This window comes from Uranotaenia lowii, chromosome 2 (assembly GCF_029784155.1).
Source record: "Uranotaenia lowii strain MFRU-FL chromosome 2, ASM2978415v1, whole genome shotgun sequence".
In the NCBI taxonomy this organism is placed as follows: Eukaryota; Metazoa; Arthropoda; class Insecta; order Diptera; family Culicidae; genus Uranotaenia; species Uranotaenia lowii.
The window spans coordinates 248,368,667-248,395,863 of record NC_073692.1 but is presented as its reverse complement, the minus strand read 5'-3'; the positions used below and the strand labels follow the sequence as shown (position 1 = coordinate 248,395,863).

Sequence of the window (27,197 nt, the reverse complement as noted above, 5' to 3'; positions counted from 1 at the left end):
AGCAAATTTAAATCTTATAAATAAATTTTTATAATCTAGTTACTTATAGGGCTATGAACAGTTCATTATTGAGCTGAACACCTAGTTTAATGCAATAATGTAATATAAGTGTAATGATGATTTGATACAAATAAAGACATATTTAAAAAAAAAAAAAAAAAAAACGAGTCACGGTTCGTTCGTTCTTTCCAAAAGAGCCGGTTCGAATAAACAGCTCTTGGTTGCTCTCCCATCACCAAACAAGCAACACAAACTGAAGAGCGGAGAACAGCAGAAATCCTTTCGTTCTCTCTCCCGAACCAAAAGAACCGAGGTGGGTGGTGGGTGGTTAAAAAAGAGCTACAGGACGGCTCGAAAAAAAAAAACCGAACAGAGCATCCGAGCCGAGCCGTTTATTTGATCAAATTGAACGGCTCTCCATACTCCGCTCTTGCCGTTCAGATTGTGAACCAGAGTTGAGGGAGTCGCGGTTCTTTTTTGAGCGGTTCTTTTTTGAGCGGTTCTTTTTTGAGCCGTTCTTTTTCGAGCCGTTCTTTTGCGAGCCGTTTTTCGACTCTTTTTTGAACCACCACCCAGCACGGTTCCTTTGGTTCGAGAGAACGATCGAACGGCTTTCTGCTGTTCTTCACTCCTCAGTCTATGTTACCTGTGATTTGATGGGCGAAGAACCAAAAGCTGCTTATTTGAAGCAAAAGCAGATCAACACACAAAAGAGGGATGCGCGGGATTCTTTGATTTTTCAGCCATATCTCGTGTTCCGTATACGTATTCGTATACAAAATTAACAAAATTCAGACACTCAAAAAATGTGAGCCTATAATGTAATTTTAACTTTAATTTGGATAATGTGAGAAAGCTGCTAAAGTGTGCTAGAGGTAAATGAACGAAAATTGAGGACTCCAGCGGACATGTTTCTGTGTAATTGAACATGTTTTTTTATAACATTAAACATTAATCTCGAGTTTATATTCGTAGTAGAAGTTTAATACGTAATGTTGCTTTGAATTTAGCACTTTAAAAAAAAGTTATTTATAATTTTCATTAAAATGCTAGATATTTTAAAATATTAATTACAATTTCATAATATTTATTCAATGTTCAAAAATATTTATGGAGTGAGTATGTCCACGTGGACATGACTCAAACTCCTACCCCCCTCTACATGGAAATTACCAAACCACCCCCCCCTCCACACCTCATTCCCTTAGGTTGACCACTTGACCGCTGCAAGCTTTGTATGAAAATTTCAGATTCTTAAATTTGTACACCTCCCATTACTTTTTTTGGTTTTTTTTTGCACCCAGAAATAACAATAAAATTTGTGGAAGCGATCCATCCATTCCTGAATTAGCGCAACGAGTTTTAATTTTATATGGACATTTGTATGGGAAAACAAAATTTTTCATTCAAAAATCGCCAGAGATGTTCTGAAAGTTCCAAAAAATAAAACTTTGGATGAAAAATGCTCCTTAATTCTTGCAGTACATTTCATGTGAACAAAGCACAAACCTAAATTATATCTCAGGAAAGATATTCAATGTTTAATAAAATGTTTGTTTTCAAAATTCATTTTTTTAATTATATCGTTTTTCACTGCTTGTTTGAAAGCTGTATAACAGTATGACGGAAATAAAAAATCTCAAAAAACTGCTTTGCATTGCCAGAGAATTTATTGACATATAAAGCCTTTGCAAAAACATTTCATGCAATTATTAACAGCTCTAGCAAGCAAAGTCTGCCATTTTTGAATACTTTTCAATGGATTCAGATTTTTTATTTTGAAATGGTTATAACTTTTTTCATGAAATTCTTAGCTGCTTGTCATGTAAGCAAAAAATGAAGCTTAAGAATAGTCAAAACTAAAAATTAAAGACCGACTTCATTTCAAGCTTATTTGAATTTTCTGGATGATTTAATGTGCTAAAATTTCTTCTTCCATACAAATTTCCATACAAAATTGAATCGCGTTGCGCTAACTCAGGAATCAACCAAATCATCTCAAATTTTACACTGATGCTTGGTGACCCAAAAGGTATCGAAAAAGAATATGGGAGCAAAAAGTCATTTTTTGCAGCGGTCTATTGACCACGTGGTATGTGAACGGCTCCAGTGTTAGCCACGTGACACGGTTCATTTTTGAGCCGTTCAAATGAACCGGCTCATTGAATTGAGCGAACGGCTCTGAGCCGCTCATTGAAACGAGCCGTTTTGCCCACCTCTAAATTCAAGTTAATTTTTTAAAGGCTTACCAACTAAAATCAATTCTCCGTTTTGCAGATGTTTTGTTCTTCTCAAGATGTCGGACGATTCGGAAGAAGCCTGTCTTGTTAGACCTAGATCTCCATCCTTGACTGGCGTGGCTTCTGGAACCATGCAATACACCCACGGAATCGGAAATAGCCAACCACACCACAATAACAGTGGTAATAACAACAACAACAACAACAGCAATAACCACCATTCGATTCACAGCCAAGGCTCCCATTCGACGGCTCGAGGATCCCAGTCGGAATCTGGCGAGCTTATTGACTACGGAGACGATGTGGTTTTAAGCCAATTCCATGCCGACGCCATCAAACAGGCCGGATTTGGTAAATTTCAATTCATTGCTTCCATCATCAGTGGACTTGGTTTGGCAGGTCACGCGATCCAGGTCTACGCCGTGTTCTACATTATTCCATCCGCCGAGGTCGAATACTGCATTCTGGACACCGAGAAAAATTGGCTAGGTGAGATCATGAGTAGAATTGGTTAAACGGTGATTTGTCAATTTCTGAATGTTTTTACCTTGTGTGATGCTATTATAGGTTCCATCACCCTACTGGGTATAGCATTGGGTGCACTTTTATGGGGTGGACTTGCTGGGAGAACTGGAAGGAGGAAATCATTGCTGAGTTGTCTGGTAGTCTGTGGAGTTTTCTCAGTGATTGCCGCTTTCATGCCAACCTACGGTCCGTTTATGATGGCACGATTTTGTGCGGCTGCAGGAATCGGCGGGGCACTTCCTACTGCCTCAGTGTATTTGTGTGAGCTAACACCGGTGAACTTCCGGGCACGCATACTAGGGTTGCTCGGAGCTTTCGGTGTAGCAGGAGGATTACTAGCCGGTGCCATAGCCACCATCACCGTCCCAGCCACGGGTCAAAAAGTGATGCTAGAAAACAAAGAACATTTCAGTGCTTGGCACCGGTATTTACTTTTGAGCACACTACCGACTTTTGCATCCATTCTCGGATTGTTTTGGCTTCCTGAATCACCCAGATACTTGCTTGAAAACTCCAGAGAAGTAGAAGCTTTAACCATCTATCAGGTAAGATGGGTGATTTTAAATCCTCACTATCTCCTCTACTAACTGTTATCTACACTTGTTCAGAAAATTTATCAAAACAATCGTACTCGTGGTGGATATTCCTTAACCGAACTCGAGCTACCAGGTACCCGTACGCATCGTAGTCTACCCACATCGGTTCTTCAGGAGATGGCCAACAGCATTTCTCTGTTCTTTGGAAGCTTTTTCCAGCTGTTCAATAAGGTCAACATTAAGCAAACTGTGTTTCTCTTTGCCGCGTGGACAGCTACTATTTTCGTTTATCACGGATTGACAATCTACATTGCGGAGTACTCCAAGAGTATAGAATCGGAAAATTACTACAGGAATACAGTGAGTGGAGCGTTTCAAAACTGCTCGAACTTCGGTCGTTTAACAACCCTTTCCCTTTTTCAGATCAACAAAGACAACTTGTCTTTCGAAAATACCGGGTTCAACAAATCGATTGAGAACATGGTTTACAATAATTGTCGTTTCGTGAACTGCACTTTTAGGAGAATGTTTATGAGCCACATTACATTCAATAATTGCACCTTTCAAAACACGGAGTTTACCAATGTCAAAACTAGTCGAACGCAGTTCAAGTTCAGTACATTCGAAGATGTTGGGTATGTTGTAATGATATTTTTTTTTTTGTAAATTTCCACATTAATCCATTATTTGATGTTATCGCTAGCCTCATCGATACTGATATGACCGAACGGCATTTCGTCGACTGCTCCATGAATAATGTGACAACTCTGAGGTTATTGTCGACTTGCGATCGCGACTTCGAGTTCAACATCTACCTGGACTCGCTGTGGAAATCACACTTCGGAGCTCTTCTTCCGGGTATCGTGCTAATGCTCATGGTGGGCGAAGGAGCGCATCGTTTTGGACGTAGCCGTGCCGCAAGTATGGTGTTTTGTTTTTAAATGTTAACGGTAATGTATACATATAAAGTGTTTTTTCCAGCTTTGTGTTTCGGATTTGCCATCAGTTTGAGTATCACCTTTGGCTTTCTGTACCACGATATTCAAGTAATCTGGACTGCTGGCTCAGCCCAGGGTTTGATGTTGGCAGGAATAGCAGCGCTGACTCTACTGGCGATAGAAAGTTACACCACTACTCTAAGGTAAGTTCCAGATAGAATGGTTTGAGCCCTTGAAGAATTGTGATTTAGCCTTTAAAAACGTGGTGGAAATAACATTGAAAATCGGCAGTCAGTCAGCATTTTATTACACATTTCAAGCTTCAAATAGAAAAAACAACGGTTTTCAATAAGATTTTTGACTTGACAATTAAAATTTCTAAAAATATTTGTCATTTGAACATCTTCAGATGAAATGGAAGCATTTTAATGAACCAGTTTGGTTTACTCAGACTAAACCGGTATGAAAAAGAACACAAAAAAAACATATTAAACGGTAAGAATTTAATTCAAAAGGAAACCAGATTTTTTTAAGTCCAAGGAGACTTGATCCTTTGATCAAGAATAATCGATCGTTCATTCAGGGACGCTCAACCTTCATAAAAATCAATCAAATTCGACAGATATTTATAAGATAGATTGATTGTTTTTTTTAGCAATATTACTTTTTTTCTCAGTTTATAAGTCTTTGATAGAGCGAATTCTAAAAGTTCGTCTACCATTGCATACTTTTAAACGTAAATTTCTATTTTTTTTTGAAAAAATCTATCTTTTACGTCATACTTGCAAATGAAATCATTCGACAAACATTAGTTATTGAATAAATTTAAGTTATTTCTTGCTAACCGATGATCACGATGCATTTAGATGAAAAACATGTCTTTTCAACTCGGGAGATCAATGGTCATCATGAGTAACATTGTAGTAAGCTTTTTCCATTGCTTTGTAGTTAAATCATTATGAAGTTCATATTATTTTACAACGATTGACATATTGGAATAATATTTTTGATATGTATATTTTTTCCGTTGAAATAATGATGAATATATAATGATGATGACAAATTATCTTACAGTCACATTTTACTAAATTTTTCATTCAAAATTCAACAACTCCACGTTTTTTGTTTTCTACAGTAAGAACTTGTTGTTTTGCTAAATTTGGCACATCTTTCTGGTACATTAGATTTTTGTCAGAGATTTCAGTTACGAGATATCGCTGAGGGGTAAATCACCAAACCTTTCAGAGGATTTTTTCCATTTTTGCTTCTTCAAAGTTTTTACACCAAATTCAGAAAATTCGTGATGTTTCGAAAATCAAATTTTATGGTTCATAGATTGTCAACCCTTCGAAATTTTTCATCCTTGGGAAAAAAATTTCTGGAGGCCTTATGAGTTTTCATGTGTACTTCAAAATAAGAAAAGAGTGACCTCAAAAATATTGTGTGTGTAGGTCATTGGCGCATGTTTTTTGTACGCCAATAATTGAAATATTGGTCTTTTCGGTAATCCAATAATTGAATTGAACCCCTCAATAGGCATAAGAAAATATAGCTAATGAATGCTGCCACTCTACCAGAAATCATCAAAACCGTTATTGATTATTGCTGAATGTTATTTATCTTTTATCAAATTTTTCTCCCAATCATAAAAGTCTGTTATATTCACTCATTTTAAAAACCAAGTCAAATTTTAAACATGAATTCTCGTTTCGCAGAATGTGACTTTAAGATTCCGAAGCTCTTGGAAGATTTTTGAACCGATGAAAAATATGCTTAAAAATAGGCACTGTAGTATCGTAGCTTATTGTCATATGGTATTTCATACCATATTGCCCTTTCTTATTATGCATGAAAATGTGGAGACAAGTATGCCATGCAAACTAATGTATCATGAGCCAGGAAGATACATTCGTAGCTGGACAACCAACAGTAGTAGACGTCATGTGCATTAGCTCCGTGTACAACACTATATTGGCGACGAGGTTCCAAAATGGCGTTTGGTAAGTTAATTGAAACAAGATGATATCGCTTAAATGCGAATTGAATGGATTGTAGTTGCTTAAATGCAGGAAAGGTTGTTCAGGAGCTTAAATGCTGATAGCTTAAATGCTGAGAGCTTAAATGCTGAGAGCTTAAATGCTGATAGCTTAAATGCTGGTAGCTTAAATGCTGATAATGTTAATATTGAATGTGAAGCTGACGGGATTGAGAAATTAAATTTTAAGAACCAATTACTCGAATGTGGTTTATGTGGATGCATTTTGCAAACTGGTAGAGATTGTAAACTTTAATGCTGGTGGTTTGAAGTAAAGTGCAATCTAGTTGGTAAAGATGAAGGTAGCATGAATTGACTTGGAGGAATTGTAGTGCCTGAATGTTGAAGAAAATGACAAAGCGGATGACTTCCTAGCCGAAGATGGCAGGAATTATTGGTGAAAGATGGACCGGAAATGTTGTTTGGTAAAAAAAAACATTACGGAGTGAGGCGCGCCGAAGACAGCATGAAGGAATGCATTGGGATTTCTCTTCAAAATGCTGTGGGAGTGGCGATGAGAGTTGAATGTTTCCGATGCTGAGCTGAGGAGTGCTGATGTGAAAGATATTGGAGGAGTAGGTGAGGAGATGTGCGGTTCTGTGTCATGGTCATAGCAGCTGGTCGTTCTGTTGAGGTCTTGAGTGTAGCCTAAGTCTTTGAGACTGCTTTTTAATGTGGTGAGCGATTGTACCAGAGAGCGCTGCCCTCTAAAAGGATGGAATTGCAATAAATGTTTAGATGGAGATGATTTAGTTAGTATGTTGGTGACTTGTTCGGATATCGCTGAGATTGGCGTGTCTAGTTCCAAGAGATTCAGTCGATTCCAGGTACAGTGGTGATAAAGCGTTTATGACGACGAAGACCACCAAGATTAGAAGTATTCAGCAAGCCGTGGTGCACCAGAGATGAAATGTGAGATTGAAGGTGTTGTGTTTTCCTGGGGATCTGGGTGTAGCAAGGTGGGCGAATCGACTAAATTGATTGAAGTTTCGATACAGGATGCAAGTTGCTGGAAAAACGGCCAAAGATGACTCAATCTTTCGACTGTGATGGTTGACAATTTGTGTTGGTCGGAATGTGCATTGCCGCCTTGCCTTAACATGTGATGTTGCTCTAAATAGAATTATGTGGATGAAGTGGATATGTCGAGGTCTAGAATGTTAGAAGTTGAACATGTAATGTAATTTCAGTAATTTAGTTACTGTTTTTGTTCGTACCCGATATGTTTGTGACAAGTATTTTTGCATTGTGTATGGGTTAGTATATATTTAAACAGGCAACGTAGAAACATTGAATTGGCACACGCGTTTGCATCATGTTAAGATTGTCTGTGAAAAGTAAGATAGTGTAATGGAAGATTTTGAGAACAACTAGAAATTTAAATGTTTTTTTCATCCGGTAGTAAAAAGTTTGGTTGGGTTTTACCGATAAGATGCGCTCATTAGAACCCCCGCTGGAATTATTTAAGGATGGATGGCTAAGAAAATAAGAAGATTGGCAATATTAGATTGAAACTTGAAGTCAGGTTACTCATTGGAGTTGTTGATTATACCCGCTAAGTATAATTTTGAAGTGAAGTTGTTGTGATACACGGAATAATTACTCAAGGTAAACAATTGAGCGAGCGAAGTCGGTTTTTCTTGAATTTGCTGTCAATTTTCATACCTGTGAATGGTAAAAAAAAAGAAAAATGAAGCTAAAGGATAAAGGAATTAAACGGGAAAAATGTTTAGTTTGGAGGAGACTCTCCGTAAGTCAGGCATTAGAACAAACAGGGAAACAAAGATATAAGTACCAATGTTCTCGAGAATTGAAGGAATTTGAGCAAATATTGGATTTTAGCTGATAGAAATAAAAAAAGGAATGAGAAATGAACGGATGTATTACGATGAAAAACTATGCCGGAAAGTATACCATCAGGAGAGAAAAATGCTTATATTCTTATCACATGAAAAAGAGGTTTTATTGGAAAAGAGGAACAAGCCTATACCAAATGATAAGGCCCTGAGATGTTCAAAATAAGAGGGTGTGTTGGTGCTATGAGCGGCATCACATCCGTTAATGCGCACAGCAACGCCACGTTGCTACTGGATCATTTCCTCATCAGGGTGTTTCATGATGACCTGTTCCTTCCGGAACACTATGCTCTGTAATTCAAACATGGTTGTGATATCCGTGGATAATTCATCAAGATGTGGATTTGTAATCATGTAGAATAAATATAAAATAATTCAAATGAAAAAAAGGAAAGTAAATGTAGTATCGTAGCTTATTGTCATATGGTATTTCATACCATATTGCCCTTTCTTATTATGCATGAAAATGTGGAGACAAGTATGCCATGCAAACTAATGTATCATGAGCCAGGAAGATACATTCGTAGCTGGACAACCAACAGTAGTAGACGTCATGTGCATTAGCTCCGTGTACAACACTATAGGCACAATTATTTATTCTTACTTTTCTGCTGTATATCTATTATAGGTTTTATTGGTTCAAAATCAGATATCTGTTTAATAACTAGTGTTTATACGCTTATATTGCGATTAAAAACTAAAGTGTTCAAATCAAGAATCCAGTTTTGTGTGAAAATTTATCTGTAGCTACTCCAGACGTTTGAAAATTCTGTGATCACTAAACAGGTTTTGAACTCTTTAATTCAGTAACTATTTTTATTATTTCAAGTGAGAACAAAATATTGGAGTAAAACCAGAAATTTTGTTCGTTTTAAGCAAAAAGGAAACTTTTTATTTTTTATTTATTTCTGATCAACGGATCATATGTTGATCCAAATGATATCTTAAAATTAAAGTTAAAAACAAAACATTTCAATCTAACTATGGGGTTCTCAAGGCCCTAATCAATTTTCTTCGGAAAACATCCCTCGAAATGTCGAAGTCAAAATGCTCCGAAAAACGGTTGAACCGTTGAGAGCGCTGTTAGCTCCGTAATTGTTCATTCGGAAGGGAATGTACAATTGAAGATCCTGATTCCTAAATCCACGGGGTCGTGCACTAAGCGGAATAGCCTCCAGTAGCGTGGGACAGTCGATTCGCGATGTCAGGAGGTCGGCGACAAATGAGGCACGTGTTGCTTGTCTGCGGGCTTGAAGGGTGTCGATATCTATGAGGCGGCATCGATTTTTGTAGCTGGGCAAGCGAAAGGGGTCTCGCCAGTACAGGTGTCTAAGGGCATATCGCAAGAATCGCCGCTGAATGGCCTCGAGCCGATCGACACCGTTCTGGTAGTAGGGACACCAAACAGCTGAAGCGTATTTAAGGATGGAACGAACAATGCAGCAGTATAAGCTTTTCAGGCAATACACGTCCTTGAAGTCCTTCGCCACTCTAAAAATGAAGCCGAGACTTCTGGATGCTTTGTCAATCACGTAGTTGGTGTGTGCCTTGAATTCCAGCCGCTGATCTAAGATTACGCCAAGATCGTTAACGTGGTTCACACGTGAGATAGGTTCGTTTCCAAGGAAGTACTCCGCAATTAAAGGCTGGCGCTTACGAGAAAAGCTGATGGCAGCACATTTATTGCGGTTTAATGGCAGGCAGTTAATGTAGCACCACTCAGCGAAGAGATTGAATTGACATTGCAGAAAATTTATGTCGTCGTTGTCGTTTATGGAGTAAAATATTTTTAGGTCGTGACAACACGTCGTTAAAATAAATTAGGAAAATAATCGGTCCGAGATGGCTACCTTGAGGCACACCGGAGGTGGCAGAAAACTGCCTGGAAAAGGTATCCCCCTTTCGAACAATCAATTTACGACCAGTTAAGTAACTGCGGAACCAGTCGAGTAAAGTACCACAGAATCCTAAGCGTTCGAGTTTTCCGATGGCAATCTCATGATTCACCTTGTCGAATGCAGCAGACAGATCGGTATAGATTGCATCGGTTTGAGATTTGGCAGCAAAACTTTCATGCACAAAAGAAGTGAACGTTAGCAAGTTACTTGTCGTAGAGCATTTGGGCATGAATCCGTGTTGATCATTCGAGATGTTATTTTTGCAGTACGTGAAGAAAGGATCCAAGACCAACAATTCGAATAGTTTGGCAATCGAACATAAGGCAGAGATTCTACGGTTATTGTTAACATCTCTCCTATTTCCTTTTTTATGTACCGGGAACATGTAAGCTTCCTTCCATAGTAGAGGGGAGGTGGCTCTATCTAGCGAAGCTTGAAAAATGAGCCGAATAGGGGTCAGCAAAACAGGCATAAAACTTTTTAAAAAAGCAGCTGGTATCCCGTCTGGGCCCGTAGAAAAGGAATTCTTAAGCTTCGCTGCTGCTCTAGAGATGACTGCTTCCTCGATTTCAATACCATTTATTGAAAAGCCCAATGGAAAAACGTTCTTGACAGCGCTAGCTAAATGTTCTGGGGTTGTTGAAGCTGATGTGAAGATACTGGAAAATTTTTGGGCGAAGAGATCGCAGATTCCACGGTCAGAGGTGGTCAGAGTTCGCCGTTATGCCGTCCAAAAACATGTTTGAAGGTATACCAGGTTCTTTCCGCTGACTTTTTACGTGTTTCCAAAAGGATTTTGGGCAAGACTTGAGGTTACATTGTACGCGACGTAGATAGTTATGGTAACAACGTTCACTGGCTTTTTTATAAACGGAGTTAAGTTTACGATATATATCCCTAGTGTAGGATGATTTTTGCTTCTTGTAGTTTCGAAGAGCACATCTTTTTGCCGTCTTCAGTTGTCGCAGTTCAGTCGTGATCCAGGGGATTCGCGTGTTTCAACCGCTAGAGCGTTTTGGAACGTGGCGATCGATGACATAATTCAGAATGTGTGAAAAGGTATCAGCTGCAGCGTTGGGATTTGAAAGATCAAGCTCAGATACCCAGTCGATAGTGCCCAGAATGTTAGAGATGTCGTCGCACAGTGGTCCAAAACCCAGAAAAGCTGGCAGAAAGTCGATTTTTGAAGCACTCATAATCATCTATCCAAATATTTCATCGTGTTCCGGCATTCTCAAGCTTCATGAAACCATGAAAATGATAGTCATAAGTTTACCCGTTTAGGAGTTCTCAAAGAAATGCTGAGAAAAGTTTGAATATTTTTTGAAAATTTCGCAAAGATTTGCTTACATTGAAAACCGAATATATATTCAAATGGTGAAAATATTTTGCTTTGCAATTATTTTTATATTTTTGTTAGGCATATTTTACACATTATGTAATAAAAATTTTTGTTTTGGAATAAATTTGAAATTTTTTATATGGAATCTAGTTCCAAAAAACGATGTATATTTAAAGTTTTTTAACTTCAAATAGAGATTAAAAAAAAAACTCTACATAACTCCACTCTAATTTTACGTTGGATAGATTCCCACATTTCTGGACTACAAAATATTGCAAATTGGGCTGCCTTTTTTGCCATTTTTTGAGAACGAATTCAACGAGTTGAACTACTTTTTTCTTCAAATTTGACTTTCGAGTCAATAACTTCCAGATTCACGAACTAAGTTGAATTTTATTGGATCTCCATTTTGAGTTTTCTCAAAAATCCATTCATAAAACATCCTTTTAATATTTTGAAGCACTATCAGTATGAATTTCTGTGCAATTTTTTTCAATTAGGACTAACTCCCAAAACACAATCAAATGACGGTTTCACAAATATTCTTCTGATTACTGAGCAAATCATAGAACCCTTTTTTGCTGGTCAAAATTCATGAGAATCAATTGAAACTCGAAAAATAGTTAAAAACTTTTATGGTATTATTTGAAAGATATGCAATCTATATATATAAAAATGAATTTCTGTCTGTCTGTCTGTCTTTCTGTCTGTCTGTCTGTCTGTCTGTCTGTCTGTCTGTCTGTCTGTCTGTTCCCTATAGACCCGAAAACTACTGAACCGAATTGCTTGAAACTTGACAGGTGGGGGTATTGAAGGCAGGGGAAGGTTTCTATTATGGTTTGAGACCCCTCCCTCTATCATGAAGGGGCAATTTGGCATGGGATGGTATTTGAATACGAGAAATATTTCTATGTGAAACAATACCTTTCTTGGAATAGGATGATAGAATTTGGAATATAGGAAGGGAAGAGGAAAGCTTACATTTAACTTTTTTTTTACAAAATCCGAGAAATGGACAAAACTTAACATGGAAAATCATTTTGCTATGATTCTATGATTATCTGACACACCATCCTCCTTTCAGTACATTGGAGGTACATAGGAGGAGGGAGATGAGCCCAATACAATTTTGTTAACACCAGTTCTCAATTTATGCTAACGACATAAATGGAAGCCAACAAATGGAAACAAATATGGCATGGAAAGGTACTTGGTTACGAGATATGTTTCTACGATTGTTATCGACCCTTACGCTGTATGGGTTTGGCTATAATTATTAAAGATCACGACCTCCATTCGGCAGGGGGTGAATGGAAGGAAAGGCGGGGAGAGGGGGATCTCTTATCAGTTATTTAACATAAATCCAGAACATATCAAGCAAAATCAACCATATTTAATAAGTGAGATTATTTGCGTACAATTTATTTGAGACCCTTCTTTTTCAGGGCGAAGCTCAAGGAAACAGATTAAAACTACCAGGACTTTAACACAAATTTATAGATCAAGATTCAGAATATTAGTTTAAGTTATCTTTGTGTTGCAATTCGAAACTCCAGCTGCAGCTCTCATTTTATACCGGTTGCTCATGAATTGTGTTATAATTTGATTTAAAATAAAGCCAACAAAACAATAAACATTTAAATAATTTCTGAAAATATCATTTGATTTTGAAAGGCTTAGCAAAGCGCACCGGGTCAGCTAGTATGAAATAAAATCAAAAATTAAAACTAAAAGTTAAATAAAAAAATTTAAAAAATATGAAGCACAAGTTTGTTTTTCTCGTTTCAAATGTAAATTAAGTGTTTTGTGTTAAACAGCCATTGATAGAATGGATGATCATTTAAAAAGAAGCCAACATAAATCGATGCGAAAATGTTAATTATTTTTCATCTGTCATAAAAACTCTAAATTGACTCATTTATAAATGAAAAATTAAAAAAAGTAATCAGCACCAGAGCGTTGTCAAGTCAATCTGTTTTGATTAAATTTCATATGTATTTTAATTTTGAGATAATTTTAGATTCAATGAACCTTTCTAGGATGTGAGAGGTTTTGCAGCAATCTTTAGGAAAATTTTAATACGAGAATTTACTTACTGAGCTTCAACAAATTTTTAAATTCTTACAGTAACAACAACAAAAAAGCAATTTATCAGAAAATATGAAAAAAAATATATTTTTTTTCGTGATATTACGATTATTGAACAACTTTAAAAGGTTTCAGAGCGAAAAATGTTGAAAGCAGACTTTTTGCCAGGTTTTTTGAGAATTGGACCACTGTGCGTCGAAGTTAGCGTTCTTGAAGTCGAGGAAGAAGGTCGCTGGTTTCTCTACTGTAGTGTTCAGCCTAGTTACTTCAAGCGATGCCAATAGAGCAGGGTGATGTGGGACTACTTTAACAAGCGGTGCAGGAGCGAATTCGATGGTCGGTAAACGTATTCGTTCACCACGTCGTTGATCTGGCGCAAGGTCGCTGCACTTAGGGAGTCCAATATGATGTTTGAAGGCGCCGAAAAAGTAGAGCGTGCTGGGTCCGGGTACAAAAAGCTGCCATGGTTGAAGCACCACTTCAAACCGGGCATATTGAAGTCGCCAATGACAAGTAAATCATCTTCTGGAGCGCAGAAGGAACTAACTTCGAGGATGCAGCGAGAAAACGACTCAGCGAGGGCAACATCTCTTAGACTACAGGCTTTTAGAAATACGAAAAAATGCTATTGGACACTACCTATTGCTCATCGCCATAACCTAATGTACTTGATTGTGGAGAAATAATTTCATGTACTGTTATTTTTTTCACAGGTGCACAGCTGTCGGCTTCTTCGTTTTCGGAGGTCACTTGGGAGCTCTGATCGGAGCGCCCCTTTACACAGCGCTCCCAGTTACATCGTCCAAAGCTGCAGCCATCATTTCGACGATATTCCTAGGTGTTCCAATTTCGTCGGCAATCGTCCTGAAAGATCCCTGTCTGCTGCTATGAGCCAGAGAGCAAACCTTTCAACTGCAACAGCATAATTTCCATGAAAAGACATCCAATCCGAGGGTTAATGCACACAATGAAAGTTTCTGCTTCATTTGAGATGTTTTCTACCGTTCATATACAAACATGTACTAAGGAAGCATTATTGTTTCGTGTTGAAATGTGATATCTATTAATTGTTGTGATTTCGTTTAACACAATTGTTGAAAGGCAGTTTGTTCATTATCAAATCATAATTTTATTTGTAATGAAAGATCCTATGTCCTACATTCCTATTGAACCTTTTTCACGTAGGAATTTTATTTAAAATATAAGAAAAAATGATAGAGATGTTAAATGATATTATTACTGAAGGAGCTTAAAGCCCAAGAAAAGTAAAAACATATATTAAAAAGTGAACCTAGGGAAATGATAAAAAAGCATCTTGCAATATTTTGCCGTATAAATTTTATATTCTTCAAAATTAATCAAATCGCTTCAACCGATAGCAATAGACACTTTGCTGTAAATAAGAAGTAAAAGAATGCTTCATGCAACGAACAATATCAGTGAGCAAAACCTATCATCCTCCAGACATTCGTATCTCTGGTAAATGACTAACTCATATCTTCCATGTTGTGCTTTGTATGCATTCGAGTTTTGATTTTGAACTATGAATAGAATTAAAATCTTGGAAATATTTGGTCACGCGTTTTACTTTCGGAGCTTATTATGTCTACATATATAAATGTATAAGTGAAAGTTTGTTATGTTGTGTTAACGTCAAGCCAAATATCTCTGTTTTTTTTATCAAAAGAAAAATAATTTACTTTTGCTAATAATTTGTTTTATAAAACAACAAAGTCTGATGATGCTCACAATTAGATAACGCCAATATGCCATTTTCACACAACACATATCTCACGAGTCAAAATACCACAACAGGAGTGCTCATGCAATTATAGGTGCCAGTAATTTGTAACAAAACAAATTTACCCAAGACATATGATAATTTCCTGTCTGGTGATGTCTAATTGTTTACTGACAAACTCAAATGTCCTAATTTCCACTCATGGGGTTGTTTCAATGGATTAGAATTTATTTATATAAAATAGAAATATTTGTATCTTTAGGTTTGTGTTTATCATGAAAAAAATCTGTGTTTCCCCCAGATACGAGTTGAGCTAAGTTTATTATAAGATAATAGTGAAAAAATTGCGTCTACAGTTTTGTATAAACTTATTGTGTCATAGTTATATCGTTTGTATTCAATACTGCAAAAGATTAACAAAAAACATAACTCACTTAAAGGTTATAAAAAAGCAAAATTGCACCAATCGTTAAGCCCACAGGAAACAGACAACGCGGAAAAGTTATTAAAAAAAATTGAACGTACATATTTGCAAAAGGAAAATTTCAAATGGAATAAACACATTTTTAAAAGACAACTTGTACAATGGCTTCATAATCTGTACATCAAAACCAAGATTGTTACTGAATAAAAAGTGTAGCTGAGAAGTCTTCTTTTTTTTAATGAAACCGAAGTCTACTACCGAACTTCACTATCCAATAACATGCGATTGACATATTTATGTATGTAGGTATGCATATATTTTTTGGAAATTTTACCGGGCGCCTCAATTTACTGTTTGTTCACAGCATCAATAAGATCACGTAGATTCCCCATAAAATTCTTTACAATATCTGACTGACAGCAATGGGCGGGTTGAATCGCTATCAATTTCATTAATAAATTTAATTTGTTAGCAAATATTTTTTAAGTTGTACCAGACTTAGGATAGCATAGCATAGAATGGGAAGACTACATACACATCTTGCATTGGCTGATACAAGAGGTTCAACTGATAATCATAACTAACACAAGATGCCAAAATACGTACCTGCGAACGTTCGGAGAACTAATACGACCCAGAAAGCTGTTTCAGAAGGTATTTGGAAATCCTACTTGCGGATAGGTTGCGGAAAAGTACCAAGATAAAACAATCTAACCAAAATCCATCGTCAGTCGGCAGTGACTTCACGCACTTCTCATCTTCGGCAGCGTAGATTAAACAAACAAAATATTTCAATTTACCGGACAGAGAAAAACACCAGTTGGCTTTTCGAAAAAAAATTATAGCCTTTTGTAAAGTTGTACCAGACTATGCAGAGGTAATATTCGCGTATGATTGATTCCGGATAATTCCGGATTCCTCGTTATAATTCTCGATTTTTCTGCAGCTCCGTTATTTATAGTGTATCGGAAAAGTCATGACAAATTTTCTTAATTGTTTAAACTAACTAAATCAACGTGATTTGAAACATAGACAGCAGAATGCAAGATCATTGCACCACGGTGGTCCTCTAGACTAGGGTTACCATATCCTGCAACGCCAAAAAGAGTACATTAAGAGAAAATTAAAAAAAAATGTTAAGACAAATGCCATTTATTCAATACTCATTTCAGGTTTTTCAAAAAACCGCCAGTTTGTTGTAAGATACATAACAAATGCTCAGAATTTTAAGTTGGATCATTCAACTGAGAAAGGGGCCGTTCACTAATTACGTAAGCACGATTTTGGAAATTTTCAACCCTCCCTCCCCCCCCTGGTAAGACAACGTAAGATTTTTCAAAAACCCCCCCTCCCCCCTAATAAGATCTTACGTTTTTTATTCTTTGAGAAATTGATACGAACAAGAAAACATTATTTAACCCTTCGTTTCATAAAGTAACAAATCTGCAACAATTAATGTATGGAAAAATGGAAAAATCGTATTTTATTTTAATTTCTTTTCTTAATGTACACATCATTTCCAACTGTTTAAAATAATTTTTGAGGAAAAATAAAAAATCATGAAACGAAGGGTTAAGACATGTTTCGGATAACAATATAATTTTCAATAAATTTCCACAATCTAATAAACACTAAATTCCGATTTCAAAAAGAGAGATCTGGTTAGCTCAAGGTACCATACATTTTTTTAATGTTTTTACCTGAAAATTATAAAAATATTTTTAAAAAATATCGTTCTAAACTACTAGAATTGGGGCAAAATTGTTTAACGACAATCACGTTGTCAACTAACCTAAAAGCTCAGACTCATTCAGCGGTGAGCGATAAAGTTTTAGGATTTTTTTTTTGTAAATCTTTTGTAAAATGTAGAGTTGGTAGTGTCTATCACTGAAAAAACTGTCCAGAAATTCATTATTTAAAGCGCCTTATATTGGTTTTTAAAGATTTTTTTCTACCTACCTACCTAAGGGTCCAGCGCCGATTGACCGGCGCATAGGGCTGAGATAAAAGATCTCCACTGCTGGTGATCCGGAGCCAGCGTCTTCACTTGCTGCCAGCCAAGGTTCTCGTCAACTGTGCGGATTTCAGCGGCTAGACTTCGCCGCCACGAGCTTTTGGGCCTGCCTCTTCTTCGATGCCCATCTGGATTCCAGTCAAGCGCCTCTCTGCAAATCTCGTTTTCATCTCTTCGCAGCGTGTGCCCAATCCATCTCCACTTACGTTCTCGAATCTCGATTTCTAGCGCCTTTTGATGACACCGGCGATGAAGTTCAACGTTTGAGATCCAGTTGCCAGGCCACCAAGCGCGGATGATGTTCCGCAGGCACCGATTCACAAAAACTTGCAGTTTTCGCGTCGTCACCGCATATGTGCACCAAGTCTCACACCCGTACAGCAATACGGATTTGACGTTTGAGTTGAAGATTCGGATCTTAGTTCGTAGAGAGATCTGGCGTGACCGCCAGATGTTTCGGAGACTCGCAAACGCAAATCGGGCTTTTCTGATCCGGGTTTCGATGTCCTTCTTGGTACCACCATCAGGCGTAATCTGGCTACCAAGATACTGGAAGCACTCCACTGTCTCAACCTGTTGTCCAGCTACCACGAAATTGGAACGATTTCCTGTATTGATTTCCATCGACTTGGTCTTTCGACATTGATTTTGAGACCTGCTGCCTTGGAGCTTTCGGTGAGGTCATCGAGTTTGCTCTGCATGTCTTGTTGTGTTTGGGCGAGCAAAACAATATCGTCTGCCAGATCAAGGTCGTTCAGTTGCTCCATGGTTGAAGGATTCCACGGCAATCCTCGGTTTGGTCTACAGTCAATCGATCCAGTCAAGATCTCATCCATTACGATGAGAAAAAGCAGCGGTGACAAAATACATCCTTGTCTCACTCCAGCAGTTACCGGGATTGGTTCGGACAAGACACCGTCGTGCAAGACCTTGCACGAAAATGCCTCGTACTGTGCTTCGATGAGATGGACTAGTTTCTCTGGGACCCCCCGTCGTCTAAGAGCAGCCCAGATGTTTTCGTGGTTCAGTCGGTCAAATGCTTTTTCGAAATCAACGAACACCAGCAGAAGAGAGTCCTGGAATTCGTTGATTTGTTCCAGTATTATTCGTAGCGTTGTGATGTGGTCCACACATGATCGTCCGGATCGGAATCCAGCTTGTTGCCGTCGGAGTGTAGCGTCGATTCTCTCCTGGATCCTGTTCAGGATCACTTTGCAGAGTACTTTGAGGGTTGTACAGATCAAAGTTATGCCACGCCAGTTACCGCACTCTGTCAGGTCTCCTTTCTTTGGGACCTTTACGAGGATACCCTGCATCCAGTCGGCCGGGAATGTTGCAGTATCCCAAATGTCAGCGAAAAGACGGTGCAACATTTGTGCTGACAAGGCAGAGTCGGCTTTGAGCATTTCAGCAGGAATGCAATCGATTCCAGGCGCTTTGTTGGATTTCATGTCCTTGATTGCCGCTTCTATTTCAGCCAGCGAGGGCGCTTCCGAGTTGACGCCATTAATGCGACTTACTGTGGGCGCCTCGAGCTGCGGGTTCTGTTGGCCATTGCTATTTGTAACTCGAAAAAGTTGATCAAAATGCTCAGTCCAACGCTTGAGCTGATCTGTTCGATCTGTCAGCAGCTGACCTGCTCGGTTTTTCAGCGGCATTCTTGCATTAGTCCTTGCACCACTAAGGCGGCGAGAAATATCATATAATAATCGGATATCTCCAATGGCGGCGGCTCTTTCTCCCTCTTCGGCTAGGGAGTTTGTCCAGGCTCTCTTATCTCGTCTACAAGCTCGTTTAACTGCCTTTTCCAGCTCCGCATATCGTAAGCGGGCGTCTGCTTTGGCTGACCCGGTACATGCCTGCTCAATTCCGACTTTCGCCTTTCTCCGATCATCGATCATCCTCCAGGTTTCATCCGACATCCATTCACTTCGTCTTCCACAAACTTTACCGAGAGTACCATGGCTCGTCGTGATAAAGGCATTCTTGATTCCACACCACTGTTCTTCGACTGTTCCGTCTGTCGGCAGCTCCGAGGCTCGGGATTCTAGCTGTTCAACGTATGCCCTTTTCACCTCTGTATTCTCCAACCAGCGGACGTCGTATCGACACCCGACCTTCTCCTCGCGCCGTTGGACACGCGCAACTCTCAGTCGTATCTCGCCAAGGACGAGGTGATGGTCAGATGCAATGTCTGCGCTTCGTTTGTTGCGAACATCAAGAAGGCTCCTTCTCCATTTTCGGCTGATGCAGATGTGGTCAATTTGATTTTCTGTTCGGCCATCTCGGGATACCCAAGTGACCTTATGTGCTGGTCGGTGGGGGAAGAGCGATCCACCGATCACCATGTTGTTGTTGCCACAAAATTCTACAAACAGCTCTCCGTTTTCGCTCATCTGTCCTAGGCCATGGCGCCCCATGATGCGCTCAAGGTCCTGATTATCGGAGCCAATCTTTGCGTTGAAGTCGCCTAAGTGGATTTGAATGTCACCCTTCGGAATTCTCTCAACCACGCTGTTCAATTGACTGTAAAACTGCTCTTTCTCCTGCAAATCGGCAACGTCAGTTGGCGCATAACACTGGACCATTGTAAGGTTTCTAACCCGTGTTCTGAATCTGGCTACGATTATTCTTTCGTTTATCGGTTCCCATCTTATGAGGGCCGCATGGGCCTGCGGGCTTAACAGGAAACCAACTCCTCGTTCCCGAGTAGCATGTTCTCCTCGTATGCCAGAGTAAAGCAGTACTTGCCCGGACTGTGTCTTGTGTTCTCCAGTGTTAGGCCAACGGACTTCGCTCAGTCCCAATATCTCTAGCTTGAGGCGGCTAGCTTCTCTAGCAAGTTGAGCCAGCTTTCCTGGCTGGGCAAGGGTCAAAACATTCCAAGTTCCAATTCTAGTCCGTGTTTTCATGCTAAAAGTCGTTGCCAAAGTTCCAAATCGGTTATTTCTTCTCTCAGTTTCTGTAACAATACAAGATATCAGGAGCAGTAGGTTGTTAGCCTAAAGTCCCTATCCCGCGATGGGGCTGCCATCTTGGACTTAGCTGGCGGGAGCCGCATTTCATAAATTCAGCCGCTTGCTGCAAGACAGACGCTGTTTGAGCCGCCCCTGACCTGGAGAACAGACGCTCGGTTGTTGTTGCACGCCGCCCCTGACATGGGGAACAGACGCGTGCGGCCACCTTCTCAGTCTGCATGCGACCAAAGCATTCACCGGGGTTGGGTATCCGATCTCCGCTTAGGTTACTCGCACCCCAGCCGGCACCACGGGGAGGTAGAGATAGGAGTTGTGAATAAGAGGTGATATGACCACTATGGGGTCTCGTGTTGCACATTATCCACCGTTTACCAGCCAAGATTTTTTTCTGGATGAAGTCATTTTCGAAATATGATGGATTCAAATCGTGCTGTCACAACGCGCCATTTTCATTTATGTTTCTGTAAATTTCTCATTTAAAATGATGGTTATGATGGAAAGCGAAAAACAAAGATCTTTTTAAAAAATGTCATCTAGTGATTTTGATGACATGTTGGTTTGAATTGGTTCTCTATAAATTTTATAGAACCTGCAATTTTTTTATTAATTCAAAGACAATAAAAGATAAATAACATAACATAAAAATTAACCAACAAATAGGTAGTGAGTAAAAAAAACCTGAGTAATATGGTTTTGTATGGCTGTGGCTGTAATGAATTTTGTAATATTTCTTACGTAAGATTTTTGGAAACCCCCCCTACCCCCCTAGTAAGAGATCGTAAGCAAATGTGAAACCCCCCCACCCCCCCTATGTGCTTACGTAATTAGTGAACAGCCCCAAAGCACACCACAGTTGATAAAACACTGCCTTTAATCCTGCCTTAATCTTAAAAAACATTGTTGCAGATTCGTGCGCGTTTGTTTTGTGCACTATACTTTTAAGCAAGTTGTTGTTTTGCATATTGTCTACTGTCAGGGAGTTCGTTGCTTTTTGAATGAAAAATCCCGATTGAAATCGTGAATGTATTCGTGATTCCCTTGGTAACCATCCTTTGAAACATTCAACAATAGAAGCAAAACTGAAATGTTGTGCAATGACTGCATAAAAAGTTGGATCTTTAGTATTTATAAGTTTACAATATTCATGTATCAAAAGAAATAATTTAACTTACATGAGAAAATTTTATTTAATTCCTTCCACAAAAAGAGCACGCTCATTTCTTGATCGAAAAATAGTACATGTACTCTTAAAAGAGTACGTATGGTAACCCTACTCTAGTCTATCATCGACCAAACCGGAACCGGAACCAAACAGGTGGTCAAGCAGATGGCTTTCCACCAAGAAAGCTTGCTGAAGCTGCCTTTTATAAAGCAGGAATGCCTGAGACGGTATAATATAATGTTAATTTTTAGCTTCTGGAGGTTGAAATTCAAAAATTTGGAAAAGAACTAACGGTTATGTAGGTAGGTAACCAATCAAAGAAGCCGAACCGGTTTACCTACACGCTAGAAATTATTAAACCATTTATCATTCAAAAATAACCATTTTTGACCTTTTCCCGGGAAATGTCATTTTATGAGTTCTCCATGAGAAGTCATAAAATGACTTCTACGGGAGAACTTCGAATATGGTTATTTTTCAACCGAACGGGGTTTTGGAGGAGAAGTTAAAAAATGGTTATTTTTCAACCGTTCTTTTCAGGGCAGTTTTTAGCATTTTTTAAAGTTATCGACATACTTAGGAAAAATACGGTTTTTCGTATTAGTTTCTTTATTTCTTGTGAGTAATAAATGCCATTTCAATAACAAGATATTTTTATCGAAGTAAATAAAAAATAATCTGAATTTTTATGCAGGAACAGAAAATTTCAGGCTGGGAACAGCAACAAATAGCCTTAACACCCGTGGTAACAGAAGTTCCCCCGTGGCGGAAGTGGTGATCTCGTGTACCTTGGTGACATTCTGTAAAGCCGTGTAGCTCTAGCGGATAGGCTATTCCAATCTGCTGTTATTCAAGGAGGTTCCGGCAGGTGATGGTTTTTGCTAAAGTGATGGCCCTTTTAAGCTCCTTCCGGATAGTAAAAAAAGTTCGTATAACAAAAACTTTTCTTCCACCTGCTGCTGTTGGAGAAATGATCGAAGGATGTGTGCTGTTGGATTGCCCTAACGGAGGCGGCCTAGTTGGAGCGTTTTGATTGTGTCATTCCAGAAGACAATCATTAGTTTTTTTAGGTTGAAATTATCTGGCGCTACTGACGTGTTCTGAAATACAAAAAAAAATCATGTAGTAACCAACCTTGTTAATCCTGTGGAAGGGCTATCACATTTGCAAAAATAATGGGAATAGTTATCATCGGAAGTATCCTCCAGTCCTCGATTTCGTGAGGTACTTAAAATCTTTCACAAAGAACGAGAAATATGATTTTTTTTCTTCCGTCTGCTGCTGCTGTGGCCAGGTAACTTTAGTGAGCCCTCGCAATCTGGTTGTTTCGATGCTATCAGTTTTTTAATTGGACCTGAAGCGATGTCCATTCGGTGTCCTGAAATTGTTTTTTTGTTGATTATAGAGATTATTGTTATGACAAAAACTTACAGCACATCACTTACTTTTCATGATCTCCTACGGATGCAATAAAATAAACTTGATAACTTAATTGAGTCCGGGAAAAATAGATTTCTAAAATGCGTTCGGCTGCACCATTGGACGCTTTCAAAATGGCGATGAAAAGACGTCAAATTATTCAACCATTTTATGGTTAATACTCGAGAACTTCCAAAATGGTTGAAATTTATCTTGGAAAAAATCATAAAAAACAACCATATTGGTAGTTTTGAGGCAAATGTCATAAAATGGTTATTTTTGAGCCAAATATGGTTATATAAATATGAGCGTGTAGGTAGCAGTTTTTCATTTAGATATTGCAGCCTACGTTGTACGCGAGCTACAGTGCAACTGAAAGTAACTTACCCGGTAAGTGTTTGAATCTTTGCTAAGTTTCGAAATCCTAGCGGTCGCTAGTGAAACTAACAATTGGATATGTGTTAGCCGATATGAAAGAGGCGTTACGAAATCCTCAACGTTGCTCTGAAAGCCATTTATCTAAGGACTGCCTTTTTAGCGGTAAAATAAGAATCGGTGATACCTCATAATCGGTGATAGAATGTGAAACAATCCGCGATTTCGAAGCTAATTTTTGACGGATCGTGTGTGTGTAAGAAAATGTAAACAATTGAGTGGAAATACTAGCCTGTTATAAATTATTATTTTCTCTGATTTGGTAAGGATTTTCAAAAAATTGAGAATACATGCTTAAAGTAAAAGGTTCAGAGATTATTGTGAGCTATAGGAGAAAATCTGTATGTGCCGTGATGCATCGTAAATCGACGATAAAAAATGTGTTTTTTTTACTATTCCAAAAACCTCTCGGAGTATTTCACATATTTTTGAATGAAAAATTAAGCCAAGTGCACATTTTCAATTGAAATTTGTTAAAAGAGAAGTCAATTAACATTTCTTCAAAATTTGGAAAAGCCCCAACAATTGATAAGCTAGAAATTTCTATTCTAAAATCCATAAATTTTTGCTATTTTCTACTAAGTTTTTTTCTGCAGCTGCATACAATCAGGCGTAATAATTTGAAAGCTGGAGGGTGGATTTTGATATTTGATGGTGGTTTAAGTGAATAAAAACAAGATTCTCGAATTACTACACAATTTTATTTTACTTTTATGCTATTCAATTGACATCGTTCAATGGTTATTATCAATTTTCTGCGTTTTATCGGACCTTATGTTCTGATATTTTTTTTGGCGAAACATATTGAAAATTTAATTAATGCAACCACAAGCCGTAAAGAATTTCAATTAAGAATTTAACATTTTATACTGTCTTAAGCTAAAACTTCATTCATTTTTATATCTAACTTATTTATGAAATGTTATATCTAAACTTAATCCAACTGTTAGTTGATAGTAACAACGAACAAATCGTTCATGCATACATACCAGCCAAAATGACATGAAGTTCAATATAAAGATATAATATAAAAATATAGATAACAAATTTGAATAAAAAAAGTCTTGAAAATAGGCGCAAACAATTATTTTACATGTTCGTTTTTTCTCACCGGCTGACTAGGAAATGGATCATTCACATAAAATTGACTCTTCAGCCGGGCAAATTTATTATGATTTGAGTGGAAAAATAAACTTAAATCTTCAAAGGAGTGTTTTTTATTTTTCATAATCGTTTGGATTAATGAAAATTTTACTCAAAAGATTATAAAGTCTTCTATAGTTTATCGTTTACTCAGAATGTTGCTCACGCATCATCGTACTACTCCAGATGGCAGCAGCGCAGCTTCGAAACAGCGAATAGAAAACCAAAAAGCGTGGGCCCTCAAATTTAGATTTAAAATTTCAGTCTAAGGTTAAATCATAAAACTGGAAATGGACCAATTTTTTGAAAAATCAAATCAGATCTTAAACTGACTTACTTCAGAGTTGCTAGCGATTTTTAATTTTGAAATTCCAAAGTTTGTCCCGGTTTTCCCGGTTATAAATGATGGTTTTCCCATTTATTAGACTCGTTTTTTAATATAAAATCATGATGAAAGCTTCAAACTGTATCAATTGTACCGCAAAACTTGTTAACCGGTTAGAAATCATGACAAATACTTTAGCGTCTTTCAACACGTAGTCTTTTCGTATCCAATTGACAGGTTTTCATGGTTTGTTTAAACAAATCAAACGAAATTGGCATCTATTCGTTGTTTTGATCCACAATTTTTACAATTTCAACAGTGAAAATTTTTAGATTTTTTATAGAGTTCTAGAAAAAAAATGTATCGTTTGTATAGATACATGTAAAAAAAATACATCGAAACATAATATCAAATCAGCTAGTCAACTTGAATGGGGATTTGTCTTACAAAAATTAATATTATCAGATTGCAGGGAAATATTTAAATATTTTCTCAATGCAGTAATATTCTTTTTGTACCAATCCAAATAGATGTTTTAGAAAAAAATGTTTTTTAATAAATAAAAACAATGAATCACCTTAGCAGTGCCCTAGTCATTTGAACAAAAGATTCGTGAAAAGATAGAAAACCTTGTATAAGACAGGGCTGAACTTCAATCGTTTGAATGTAAGATATTATTTTGTATCAGGGTAAAGTCCTTAGATTTCGACAGGAGTTTGTTTTTGATACAATTTTTACATAAGACATACATATGTTCCAGCGTAGGAAACTTTAAGCAAAAGTTTAACGTAGGAAGAATTAGAAACTAAACACTTGCAATATAATGCTTCGTTCCTCAGGCCAATTCAAACGAAATACACAACATAACATTGAAAAACCAATATCTTTTTCTAGTGAAAAAGAGGTGCAACTATGCTTTTTTGTACACTTATTTAACAAGAGTATGTAACATATTTTTCTCGATAGATTTATGTGGATTGGAAAATGTTGCTACGTTAGGTAGAAGAGATGAAAGGCGGGTTTGGGAAAAAACCACAACAAATCGATAAATGTGTACATGGGTAGTGTGCTTTCTGTATAAGTTGAAACATATAAGTTATTTGTGGATCATTTTTAACTTAAATTATAGACAAATATACTGCCGCTGCCGGCACTGCTAGATGATACAGCAGAAAACGCTCATCGTGCCCCGATTAATTGGGCTCTGTTCGCCCTGAGTCAACAAATTAAAGTAAAAATGCGTTTTAAAATTGATTTTAGTGAAAAACCAAAAAATTATTGATGGTAAAAATTGAGAAACAATGTATATAGCATGTTGCAGTGCGTACATTATAGATCAAGATGATTCAAAGATCATAAAAGCTTGTTTCCTGGTGCTTGAAAACACTTTTCGTCACTTGAGAACATAGATGTTTTTGTTTAAATATTTCTGTAAAGATGTGAAAAATTAATACTATAGGGAAGTACAAAAGTATTCTTCATAAAAATTTATTCAAGTAAATGCAAAAATAAAAGAGAAGTGCTCGTTATAACCCGGGTGCTCGTTATGCCCCGGTGCTCGTTACGCACAGTGCTCATTATGCCCCAGTGCTTATTATGCTCCAGTGCTCATTATGCCCCAGTGCTCATTATACCCCATTGTTTATATGCTCATAATGCCCCGTTGTTTATATGCTCATTATGCCCCGTTGTTTATATGCTCATAATGCCCCGTTGTTTATATGCTCATTATGCCCCATTGTTTATATGCTCATTATGCCCCATTGTTTATATGCTCATTATACCCCATTGTTTATATGCTCATTGTACCCCATTGTTTATATGCTCATTATGCCCCGTTGTTTATATGCTCATTATGCCCCATTGTTTATTGCTCATTGTACCCCATTGTTTATATGCTCATTATGCCCCATTGTTTATATGCTCATAATGCCCCATTGTTTATATGCTCATTATGCCCCATTGTTTATATGCTCATTATGCCCCATTGTTTATATGCTCATTATGCCCCATTGTTTATATGCTCATTATGCCCCGCTGTTTATATGCTCATTATGCCCCATTGTTTATATGCTCATTATGCCCCATTGTTTATATG

At 37.8% G+C, this 27,197-nt stretch overlaps 1 protein-coding gene and 1 long non-coding RNA gene across 2 annotated transcripts in view; one reads left to right on the top strand and one right to left on the bottom strand.

Annotated features, from left to right (window-relative positions):
* The window catches only part of LOC129746452 (synaptic vesicle glycoprotein 2C-like), a 29,375-nt gene extending 13,529 nt beyond the window's left edge, over positions 1-15,846 (top strand). The window contains exons 2-8 of the mRNA XM_055740101.1: positions 2,278-2,729; positions 2,808-3,310; positions 3,374-3,661; positions 3,725-3,936; positions 4,005-4,222; positions 4,283-4,442; positions 14,172-15,846. Coding sequence (XP_055596076.1) covers positions 2,297-2,729; positions 2,808-3,310; positions 3,374-3,661; positions 3,725-3,936; positions 4,005-4,222; positions 4,283-4,442; positions 14,172-14,349 — 1,992 coding nt within the window. The 5' untranslated portion in view covers positions 2,278-2,296 and the 3' untranslated portion in view covers positions 14,350-15,846. The remainder of the gene's footprint in view (positions 1-2,277; positions 2,730-2,807; positions 3,311-3,373; positions 3,662-3,724; positions 3,937-4,004; positions 4,223-4,282; positions 4,443-14,171) is intronic.
* Positions 15,847-22,386: 6,540 nt separating this feature from the next.
* LOC129749759 (uncharacterized) lies at positions 22,387-23,421 on the bottom strand. The gene is made up of 3 exons (XR_008738156.1): positions 23,223-23,421; positions 22,940-23,155; positions 22,387-22,877 (listed from the first exon to the last, which is right to left on the bottom strand). It is a non-coding gene; the product is annotated as an uncharacterized LOC129749759 (long non-coding RNA).
* Between the last annotated feature and the right edge of the window lie 3,776 nt (positions 23,422-27,197).